This window comes from Helicoverpa armigera, chromosome 6 (genome assembly GCF_030705265.1).
Source record: "Helicoverpa armigera isolate CAAS_96S chromosome 6, ASM3070526v1, whole genome shotgun sequence".
NCBI classification, from domain to species: domain Eukaryota; kingdom Metazoa; phylum Arthropoda; class Insecta; order Lepidoptera; family Noctuidae; genus Helicoverpa; species Helicoverpa armigera.
Window position 1 is genome coordinate 8,683,170 of NC_087125.1, and position 12,848 is coordinate 8,696,017.

The 12,848-nt window shown below is 34.8% G+C and overlaps 1 protein-coding gene across 1 annotated transcript in view; it reads left to right on the top strand.

Annotated features, from left to right (window-relative positions):
• LOC110379404 (cAMP-dependent protein kinase catalytic subunit 3) overlaps positions 1-11,032 on the top strand; it is a 36,226-nt gene extending 25,194 nt beyond the window's left edge. The window contains exons 4-7 of the mRNA XM_021339075.3: positions 4,650-4,895; positions 6,286-6,467; positions 8,883-8,960; positions 9,378-11,032. Of these exons, the coding sequence (XP_021194750.1) occupies positions 4,650-4,895; positions 6,286-6,467; positions 8,883-8,960; positions 9,378-9,503 (632 nt within the window). The 3' untranslated portion in view covers positions 9,504-11,032. The remainder of the gene's footprint in view (positions 1-4,649; positions 4,896-6,285; positions 6,468-8,882; positions 8,961-9,377) is intronic.
• The last annotated feature ends 1,816 nt before the right edge of the window (positions 11,033-12,848 follow it).

Below are 12,848 nucleotides of genomic sequence, written 5' to 3' on the forward strand. Positions count from 1 at the left end.
TTAGAAATAAGTATACTTAGTTAGTGATAATTTTCATGTGTGTAGTGATGATTTCTTTAAGTTTTCACCCACATTAAAATGATGTAAACACCCAACTTATAACAACCAAAACAATAACGCTAATAACGGCACTACGTTCAGTTGTCACAACTTTTCCTTTGAAGACTGGATCAGAAACAAAAAATCAGTAACAATTTCGTTTATTAATCGCTGTAAATAAATAAACTGGAGCGGAATAAATAAATAAGTGTTGGAAGCACGCCAACACAACGCAGGCAGTCGTACCATGCCGTACGTTTGTGCGCACGATGCTGCAATCACCCACGATGTCCACTTTCCACACTATTTTATCGTACAACTATAAAAATGCGTACTCAATATCATTCTTTAAATTCACGTCAATAAAACCCAAATTCAAACAAAGCGATGTGTCTCTTGTTGCCTTTTATTGAATTAGTTTGACGAAGTACTGAAACGATACTCGCTTTTACATAAACTACCGCTGTTAATGTAAAGGCGACAGATGTTTTTAGTGTATTTGAATATTATTTGTGATAATGGTAGTCTAGAGCTGTGTTGCATAATACCACATTTGATAAAGAAAGTGTTTATTTTCTAATTTGAGTTACATTTAAGATTATGCTCGAACTTTTGCACGCTGCCCGTTTATACTATTGGGTTTGTTTTTATTTTGAGAACTACTTTTAAGGAAATTCCTCTCCATCATAATTAAACTTTTTATGAATTTAACGGTCTAAAACCATATGTGTTGGATGATCTCAGCGAATCCTTTTAAGGTTGAGGTCTCTGAATCACTTTAATAAAGCTCGTAAAGTATGGAGGGCAATCGATGGAAGATATAGAAAAAACTGTTCTAGTTTAATACGATTCTTAGAGAATTGATAAGTTAATGTAATTAATTCAATCATATAATTATCTTATCATTACATTATGGTTGGTCTTATTTTGATGGATCGACTTTCGTGTAAAATGGAAACGAATTAACGAGGATATGTATATCAACATACATATTATAATAATGAAAAGCTTTGAACAGCTTCCGTTGTTAATTACCTTGTTTTGTTAATGACGTTATAAGTCACACGTACGGACAGAACAAATAGATATACCACAGTGTAGTGAAGCAAAATTGCAAAAACACCGAAAAAATACACGGCAAACGACCGCTTCGTATTTCTGGAGAAAAGACAAGACAGAAATAGGGGCTCATGTGGGTTCAGTGACGCGAGGTGCGCTGTAACTGTCGGGCTTCGTAGATTAAATAATAATACCACTACGTGGTAGGTGCCGTGTGCCCTGAAGGTGCTCCAGTCCATTTTTCATGGTGGTCAGTTTATAGCCGTGACGTAGAATGCTGACAATAAAAATGTCTGTGCCATTTGGCGACTGCTGCAGAGCCAGACATGAAGACGCCCGCGCCGCCCGCCATGCCTGCGCCTGCGCTTCTGAACGATATACTATGTATAAATAGCTAGGTTTTCTCCCGCGATTCTGCCCACGTTCTCGTGTGTAACCTATTTAGCTTCCGGGGTAAAAAGTATCTTACTATCAATAAAATAGAAAAAATATATATTTGCAAAAAAACTAATTACTTAATTCAGATAAATATAATTTCCAAAAAAATGTGATCATGACAAAGACATAAAAACTACCTTCTAGGAATTGAGAGTGTAAGTTATTAATGTGCAAAACGGTACACTTTCTATGTTTCTGGTTTATTAATAAATACTTAGTGACTAAATACATAATTATATAGAATCGGTATGCATTTTGCATTTACACACTTTTTTAAATTTACATAGGTAATTTTGGAAAGTGGTTTTAAAAATATAAAAATAAATCCATCTGATAAGGCAAGACATCGTTCATAAGTGTCGGCAGATAAAGTGCACTTGAAAAACAAAGTTTCGTTGTGCAACATTGATAAATTGGATTATTTTTTAAAGCGATTGAAGACAGATTAAAAGCTTTTCTTAAGTCCATTTCGAAAACATGTAACGATGTTGACGAGACGAGAATTGTGCCAGCGAAACTAATTTCTGAACTAAATTGCATTTCAAAGAAAAATGTTTGCTACTCGAGTAGATGCTGTGCGCTCTATAATTTGAGGTGAGCTTAAGTGACGGCTGCTCTGATTTAGTCAAAGTTTAGAGAAACGAGCGCAACATTATTATTTTATTTGTTTTAAAATGTGGAGCAGAGTTTTTTGTCGGGGTTATAGTTTGGGTTAATGGGTTTATTAGATGAGTGTAGTCACGGTGTGATGTCATGCGGCGAGCACAAAGCGCCGCGCTTGACACATTTCCGCGTGGCACCATGTCGCCCACAACGTTGGCGTCGATGCCTTATACAAGAACTAGAATAAAAACTGTTCATCCGAAAAAAAGTATGATGAAATCTCTATAACTTCTAACGTGATAGAGTTGTTAGCATTTCACCGTAGAATTTACGCTTTCAATAAAAGGCCAACTGCTAAAAAAGGGGGGCCACCGACGATTACAAGGAAAGACTATCGATAACTGAGGAAAATGTACCTAGACGTTTGTTCATTTTCCAAGTTTCTCTTCTCAAACGGTGATGCGCCTCCAAAAGAAAAAAGTTAGGCAGATAATGACTATAAAACTGTGAAATTCAAATACAAATAAGCAGCAATGATAAAATATTGCAATAAGTGGATATGATCAGTATCTTGCACGCAGCTCCCACGCGGTGCGCGCTGACGACGCGCCTCTTCCAACTGGCATTGACTTTACACACGATAAAAATAAACGTGATTTGGCTAATCCTGGATACAATCTAACATGTTTATGTACGTTACGTATGCATATAACTCTGTAATTATAAGTTTTAAGAATCGTAATTTTCAAGTTTATTAGTTTGGGTATAGGAGAAGGGCATGTCAGTTGAAGTGGTTACATTCCTCGATTTTGAATTGAGCTATTTACGCTAGGAAAGTCCATATATCCTACCTATCTGAATGTCTAAGAATTTTAAATAACTTATTTTCTAAGATTTCGTAACTATGGGTCCTTAAATACACTGGTGTATTTAGGAAATCAATCAAGAAATCAAATAAGAGTTATTTTAAGACTATTTTACTAATTGCAGTAAAACGTTCTATGTGTCGGATACTTATGTTATTATTTCTCAAATATCTCGTTCATAACGAAATTCTGTCATAAATTAAGCTGATTTCTCTAATTGTGCGGTGTAAATGTGCCATTTTATTTCACATCCGGTGCATGATTGTTTTATATGAAATAATGGGGGCTATATATTTTCATAAATGTAGGTATATTCCTCTACGAGTGCTGATTTAGTGCTCGTCTTGGTCATAGCATAAACAAAAGAGGATCGTTATTGCCACGATAATAGCGGACATTCGTGAAATAGAAATAGAAAATAGTACGTAGGTATCTGTTAAATAATACCTATGTGCGAAAGACAGAGAGATATTCGACAGCATTTAACGAGTCAATAAAACGGAACCATTAAACAATAAACGGTTGAAAACTCGTAAATATTGCAAAGAGAAAACAATAGAACATGCGTTGTTTGAAGGATAAATACTATAAACATGTCGACGGAAAAAAACTTAATCGTTATGGATATATCGGTGAAAGTTTTGTGGCAGATGTGAAATTAGGAAGATACAACTGTACAAGAGTTGATATCATCGCTCCTAGTCAACTTATAAATGTATAATTTAGAATCAACTTATAAAAGACGTCCGAGTTTAAAGTTTAAAATTTTGACTAACATACTTACAAATGTTAGTGTGATATAAACTAGTAGTTAATAGTGTTTATTTATGAAAAAGCGATATTTTAAAACACGTGGGTACAATATCTAAACAATAGAACGCTTTACACAAAAATACCGAAACTCTTAACATTGCCATCAACCATCAGTATAGCCCATTTAGAACAGGTGAAATTTTTATCAAATACGCATAGTTTTTCAAAAATGTTTTGATCTAACAAAAAAGTGCATTAATCATTAATTAAAACTGCATTATCATTTTTCTGAAAATCACTTCAAAAACTTTTCGAAACACCGACGATCTTTCTGCCAGCAATTAGTCCAAAACAAGGTTTAACCAATTTCTTAGCAATTGTACAAAATTCAAATTTAGAATACACTCTCACGCATGCTCGGCTAACTCTTTTGATGCTAGAAACATACTACAATCATTAAAACCCTTTGAAATACTCGTAAAGTCCTTAAAACTAAGATTTCGCATAGGTGCCCGCTTTTTTTGCAAAAGAGTGTATTTCTAACCAGCTAATAGGAACCTAAATAGCTAGTTGCTAGAATTAGACAAAGAATCTAAATAGTTTTGTGTAAACGCGGTCAAGTAATTATTGTTTTCCCTCAGTTGTCGCGCCGGGAAAGTCACGTTAGCTCTGTGCATTTTCTTTTTCCTTTACATAAGCTCGTCGGTAACACACTCGTAGATTGATTTTATGGAAACCATTTTCAACCTGTCGTAAAATATTGTTTTCAGAAATATACAGTTTTAATTGTAGAATCCGTTCTATAGGTCCAATACAAAACGAGGTCAAGCCATTTTATGGGTCGAAGTCGTAAAAATCAATGCACTTTATTAATAGATGTTCTTTTAACAGGAAACTTCTACGCATCAGAAATTGTGTCAGCGTTGGAATACCTCCATGCTCGAAACATTGTCTACCGAGATTTGAAGCCGGAAAACCTACTGCTTGCCAAAGACGGACATTTGAAAATAACGGACTTTGGATTTGCGAAAAAGCTGACCGACAGAACATGGACCTTATGTGGTACCCCAGAGTACCTGGCACCAGAAATCATTCAGAGCAAAGGACACAATAAAGCCGTCGACTGGTGGGCCTTGGGTGAGTTCAAATATAATCATTTTCGTTATTCATGGAAACGGTATCATTTTGTGAAAATCACGGAAATAATTATATTTCCCTAACAACAGAATTGCTTGAAACAAATATAGTATTTCGTTGTCATAAATGTCATTGCGGTAACAAAATGCAAAAACGGGTCCCAGTCACGCTATCAAAGTCTTTGTATTCGAACGTACCGTTTATATTATCAACAATATTAAAAGCCAAACTTTACTTAGCAGACGTTTGAATTTATAATGATTGTCGAAAACATTTTTCATTCTGTTTAACTAAGCTCACTGTAACAACTCTCACGGAAATGCCGTTTCGCCAGGTTTTATTTGCTATTGTTGTATTGTGCGTAATGAAAACTGTTCCAAGTCTAAATAAAGCCTTTATAAGACAAGTCTGCAGCAGATAAATATCAGTCGTTGAATGCATGCGAACTAAGCAATTAATCTAAATAATAAGTTCATGATTCGTTACTAATTGACACTGATGCCTATAATAATTTGTCAAATATTTTATACGCTTGAAAGTTTCAGTACGTTCGCGATTGTTTGTACTTTATATTTGTTCTTATGATGCGTCTCTCGACATATTATTATGGTTTGTTTATTTATTTTATAAGCGCTGCTTCTGCGGCACCGTAACACCAGATTGTTTACATTGTCATTATTTAGTGTTTCGTTGATTTAGTGAAGTCTCTTTCATTTGTGTATGGCGACTGCGTGCCAATTTATATTCTCCATTATTTATAATGGTACACGTTGCTTGTATCTCGTCGTGCCGTGCTTGGCATCATACGCTATTACATTACTACAATAATACTAAATATACTTGCCACTTTGCGAGTGCTCTAACAATTTTCCAATATCAAGTTACTGTAGTCTAAACATAACATGCAAAACTGTATTGTAGTTCAGCTCTTTGTATTGTATTCTATTTTAATGTAAGTAGCAATATTTTGAGCGCTAATTACTGAAGTCATTTGTTAGTGGCGTCGCTTTGTGTTCTCTGTAACACTTATTACATTTAAACATTGGGTGCTATCCATTAAGCCAATTGCAATTTTCTTAGCCACATGGTAATTATTGAATAGTATAAAATTGCTACCTTACAACGTTGGCACACATTTCCAATGCGCATAATGTATACCTTTACTATTTAATTAAATAAAACATTAATTAAAAACCTTGACATTAATAGTCCCGTGGGAATTGATTTAACGACTATCACAGCACAATTATTAATCTGAGAGCTATTTATATCTGTTTGGAATTCGTCTTCTTAATTGTATCCGTGTTATTACCAGTCGTAACTTTATTTAGAAGATGTACAGTTTATTGATTAGAAGTATATTAATAATTTTTATGTGTTTTATTTTCAGGCGTGCTCATTTACGAGATGTTAGTGGGTTACCCGCCGTTTTACGACGACAACCCGTTCGGCATTTACGAGAAGATCCTGAATGGTCGCGTGGAGTGGCCGCGACACCTGGATCCCGTGGCTAAGGACATCATCAAGAAACTGCTCGTGCAGGATAGGACCAAGAGGCTGGGCAATATGAAGGTATGTACTCACACACACATTTTTTCAACTTCTAATATTAGTTTTGAAATCTTATCGGAGATTGGTGCAAGACGGTAAAAGTAAATATCCTGCTTATCCAACTAAATGAGAGGTCAATCTGCAAATGAATAGTAAGATACAGATAAAGCTCGTAGATGTTAGTTTTCTTGCAAATTAATTCAAAATTCTTCAATAAGTGTTCTGTAAAAATATTTTCTTCGGGGCTAAATTCCGCTCGTTCTATTTCGACTTTCCATTGAAAACAGTTTTTATTGCTAAAATATTATGTGCTACAACCTCGGTTCACGTGTGAGTGCACGTGGGGTTACGTTACTCAAATTAATTGCCTACTTACATACAGTGTTTTGTTTCCTTGCCAAATTGAAATACCTTCGCCATTTCTTTTTCGTTTTTAATGAGTCCCGGATTTACGATTCACGTTACTCGTGCAAATCTCCGTCTGTTTCAAACAAATATATTTCCATTATAATACTTCATTGTACTTTATGTATAGTGAGTTCAATTCCATTAGTGATTGACACATTTTTCCTTGTGACAAAATGTTGACATACTAATTCCATGATAATTTTAATACTTCAAGTATCCACATATTATTCAGCATCATAAAGCGTAGATTTTGTTGCAAAGACAGACTGGCTGGCCGTGCTTTACGCTTACGCAAACTGAAAATACTTCAGCCTTGCGCTTGACCTGTTTCGGCAACAGTTTGGGATTATATGTGTGTATCGTGTATGTTTACTGAAAAACCACATGTCAAACCGAATATTAGCGAGAACAATATTATCAAAGCGTGGCACATTCATTTGTTTTAAATTATACTAGAAGATAATAACAACCTCAAACCAACCCATGACAATGATAAATGCAAATGTCGTAGTGGATGTTGCTCCACATTTCTTTCGGCCATGCACTTCAACTGAAGTGGATGTTATCCAAAAGTGAATTTATTTAACTTTTGAAGTTGGCCTAGCTCCAGCTATTTCCGAATTTTTCTACTAATCTACAGTAACGCATACATTTTTAAATGCATTTTTGATTTGAGAAAATATTTTTATTTGACGATGCAACAATGTACAAAGAAATTCGTTGTTATATCTAGTATCCCATTAAAGGTGATTTTATAACTGTTAAGTTACAAAGTGTTAACATTAAAAAATCATCTTCGTCACTCAAAATTATGATGCTAGAGGATTAAGTCTAAAATAAAAACAAATAAAAACACTTTCTGTCCACGTACTTTTGTCCGCACTGTTGGAAAGTCGAAGTCATATTGTTTATGGTGCTCACAGTGCGCTATGTTATAAATATCCCTTCCTCAGCCGAGCCTATATGGTCACGGTTATAGCGAGAAATCGGGATGCCGCGTTCCCAATAAAGTGTCGCGCTATCACGCCGCGAATGTATTTTTAAACGTTTGCAGTTAGTGGTTGGTTGTTTTCACCGAGCTTTTTGCCGCGATGTCGCCGAGATGTTTAGAAAGTCATCAGTCAGGTGTCCGCCGGTGACTTCAAAAGCCACTGCCCGTCGCTGACTTATGTCGCGACGCAAATACGACACATCACCGATATACTCGCGATGCGCTAGAAAACTGGGCGCCTTGTTAGCCCCGGTGCTTTACTGAATATGTTTACTGATTGCATCTTGTGATATTGGTCGCTGATTTTGACTATGATTATGCTAGAATTTTAGGTAGCTATTAACACGGTCTTACTATGAGTTGTTTTTAAGAGAGGATTATGTAAGAATTTAGATGAATGGATTTCGGCATAGATTGACTCGATTGTACTCTGGTTCTGGTCTAGCTACATAGATTTTAAAGAAGAACGTAAATTCAAAGACATGGCCATTTCTTAACAAAACATCGTTCTACGATATACTACAAATAATAGCTTAAATAACCTCTAGAAACAGTAATGATACTTATTACGAAAGCTGTTTAATATGAAAGTCGCGGAGAGTGGGTAATGTAGGGGCGACCTTTCCAACAATATAACTTATTAATTTGGAGTAATACAACGATATAGCCGCAGGTTATAAGGAGTTATGGGACAATTCCCGTTGGACTACGAAGATATTAAAGCGAGTGGCCTGCTTGGCATCGCCGTACAATAATAAATTAAGCTCCGATATGCTCGCTAACTCTAAATCTGAGAATTTACGATGTCTAACGGTTGAAGAACGTCGCGAACGCCAATAATAACAAAGTTGCTCTAATTCTAGCCAGCCACAAAATGCGCATTATGGTCGTAGCCAGTACCGCAGATATGATTGATTGATATTTCACCGATACTCATAGCATACATTTCAGTAATTGAGCCGGACGGTTGTTCGATCTTTGTTCTCGTTTTCTTTGTATGTTTACTTTTGTTAATGCAATGTTTGTTTCACTTCCAGTGCGGTACCGAAGACGTCAAACGGCACAGATGGTTCAAGCACATAGACTGGGCTGACGTCTTCATGAAGAAGCTTCAGGTATACATTAGTTATTAGATAATTCTGTTTATGTTCCCCGATTATCATCAGATCAAACTGTAAAATGGGAAACGGAGATTTCAATTACACATTATTTAGTCGAAGATGCTGCTAGAAAAACACAATGACGAAATCTTTGTTTTATGTAGAACAATATAAAAGATTTCGGGTTCAATATACTTTTGCGCAATGCTATCGAAGCACAATTTAAGAACAGATTTAAATTAGGTTGCGAGGCCGACAGAGATTCACGGAGTTTACGTTACCTTATTATTATACTTTACGTTGATACTACTTAAATGCTTATTTATGATCCGATTTAAGACATTATACAGAACAGTAAATAAATTAAGCTGCCGATTTAACTAAACATGTATGTTGAATCAGATGGTTGACCCCTCTTTATGTTGTCCACAGCCACCGATAATGCCGGCAGTGTCGTACGAAGGTGACACCTCCAACTTCGACGAGTACCCTGAGACAGACTGGAAGTCAGTCCGCTCACTAGACTCCGACGAACTCAAGCTGTTCGCCAACTTTTGATGGCCCAATCCTACACCGTCGGTTTAAATAAGTTAATAGGTAAATATCGCAAATGCGAGGAGAACAGGTCGCCCAAATCATGAAACTACTTAAACAAAGTATTTTTTCATATTATATTTAACACTGTAAGTTAAGTGTAGATATGTATTGTTAGTTATTGAGGCCAAGAGCGCCGTCGTGTTTGCAGAGTCGATAGGAAACCGTCCGTATTTGAGTAGTGTGGAGTGAATTTGTATTTAATATGTAACCTATTTGATTGTTTAATTGTGTTAAGCCCGCGACTGGCTGGAGCCAAGTAGTCTGAAAATTCTTTCCTACATAAGCAAAGGATTAATTTAAAATCGAGTACATTGCACGGGATACGAATTTCGGCAAAAAATCATTCCGAAGTTGAGTCATGCGCTACCTACTTTTCAAACCAAAATTAGGAACAACAAATAGGTATGGATATATGATATACATAGTTAACATTGAAGACACTATTTTTATTGTAATAATTACTTTTTTCTTCACTGGATAATGAGACTCTTGCCATGGTCAGAGGCCATCTTTTTCACAATCTACAGTGTTATTGGCTTCGGTCAGCCTTAAATCTTGAGAAATATGCGCATTTTACAATTACATTTTGACAAAATCATTCATCAATTTTAACAGCTTCTTTTGTTCATCTAATTTCATTGCATTGTATGAGATGGATTGTCAAACAAAAGTTATTGTAAACGCGAGCGTGGAATACTTTGTGTGTGCATTTATGAAGAATGATTGCAGTATCTATAACTAAGTTATTAGTGGGTTTATAAAATCATAATCATTAATGTAACAATTACATTTTCACCCTTAGTTTTTGTGTATGGACCTAAACCTATGTATATGTAATGTATATGCCTCTGTCAGTCTATGTAGAGACTTAATTAGGAAAGTGTAAATATTTATTCATAAGTTAATGCATTACATTTCCAATGCTTTCTAGTTCAAATGTTAGAGTTAAGAAGTAAACTAGGTCGCCATTAATGGCAAATAAATGTTTGTGATTTTGAAAGTATGTCATAGTATTTCCTTTAACTTAATCAATTAGAAATGTTAAGAAGTAATTTAAATATTTTAGTTCTGTTTTACGAATACATTGTTTAAATATGAATCTTGTAGCGCCATCTAGTGAGTGAGGTTTAAACTATAAGTCAACAATATTTGCTTTGTTCATGAATAGGTAGATCTAGATCATATGTTTAAATCTGAGACTTAGTTTTTCTCCTATTTCATTCATACGTTGGTTTTGCCACTGAAAGAAGATCTCACACAATTTATATTAATAAAGAAAAGCTAAAGCATAAAATGTCACTATTGTATTATCTATTTATTGTCATGTTACTGTTACATACGGGCCATACAGTATTTCTGTGATCTTTTTAGTCTTGACAAAGATAACTTATTGACATTGTTTACTGTAAAACAATTGTGTCATAAAATCAATGCAGCCAGTAACTAAAGTAAATTATGAATGTGGTGCTAACTCAAACTGACATTAGGAATACGAAAACAATAAATACATAGAATACAACCGTTAAATAAATCGCTATACGATTTACCCACTGACTTAAAAATTATCCGTAGCGGATGGTGAACAACTGATATAGTAAATTAACGTCGTTATTGCAGCAATTGAGCTCAATAACACCACAAATGCATTATAGTATTCTACGGTCATCTAGAAAATATGTCACTTACTCAGTTTCTCAGTTTCAAAAATCTAGTTCAATCAAAAGAAATTGAGGTCTCCTAAATCGGTTTGGGTTAGCAGCACAATGTTTAAATTAATGTAACAGGGTTGTAGATAAAATTTATAAATGTAAATACACAAAAATAAATGTGTTGTTTAAAACAATTGGTGTGTTTAATTTATTCATAGAATATGTCTAGAAAGATGTTCCTTATTTTTTTGCATAAACAAATTATAGATAATGTCATAATTAATAACCTAATGAAAACTGGAAAAGAACTGGCGATAAGTTGCTGAAAAAAAGTGGTACAAACTTACCATGAGAACCACATATTAATATTTTTACAAGAAACTTCAAACTATAGGTATTTATTCTAGTTCTTTAACGAAAAAACTTTTGTAAAACAAAAGAAATAGGTTGTTACTAAGCATGATATCTATGCATTCTATTTTCAAACAATTAAAATATTTGGAATATTGTTGAAACTGGAATGAGTTAGTGTAAACAACCACTCGGAGTAACAAAAAATGTGTCTATGTAAACAATTCAGGCTTATGATTACCGAAATATGAAATGCAGACGATATAGTTATCGACATTGTTCAGTCAACTTCTGTTATTCTTATGTTTTTATGCTTCCAGACCTTTAAAAAATCCCATGGAATGACGGTAACCTCCGGCTATATATTGCGTGCCCATCTTCTTATAGAATTGTTACAAGCTCCAACAAATATGATATCTTCATGGTTTCGACACAGTTCTTGGCACCGGGTCTTTCGGAACATAGCATTGATTTTTCAACAGCTAATAAAATAATTTCTAATAACATAATATTATGTGCTGCCAGTAGCTGTCCGTTTTATTTATGAAGTTATAGAGGACATCGCCATTTGCGCTATCACCACTTCACATTTATCTGGGTGTTAGTGGTAAAACGATATGGTCACCGATAATTTTAGTATATTAGTGGTCAAATGTGTACCGCAGGTGTAATGTAGGTTAAAAGTTTTACTGCGTTGATAATATTGTATTCGTGTGATCTTGGTCTTGATGGTCCTCTCTATATTTTTCGTTGAGGTAGAATTTTAACTGATCTACTGTAATATTACTTAGGTACCTGCCTAATCGTCGTCCCTTTAAACCTAAGCAAAAGTATTTTTTTAAATGTCATTGTTATCATCTTTTAATAGACTTTATTATCTTTCTGGTGTAAATATCGATCCACGATTTCAGCGATTAGACTTTACTCAAAATTGATAGTGTTGGCGCAAAAACTTATATAAAAATTATACAACATAGATTAGACAAGGGTGACTCAAGAGTATCCGCACAATGCAAACTTTTAGTCGGCCGATAGTTTGCTTGGGCTCATAAATGGCTTGGAATGAATGAAAAAATTAAGCACATTTCAATGATCAGGTTTTAGGATCAGGATTTAGTCGGTATCAGGCAGGTTTCAGTCAAACTAAAACTTTAATTGAAATCAAGCCGGCCAACTGTTTAGTCTGCAGTGTGCTAAAACTTATTAAAAAGATAATGTTATTTATAAAAGTTAGGTAGGTACCCCAGCCGTCGGTATTGCCTGTGGATTAAACAGTAGATAACTAATCAAGTACCAGTATCAATTA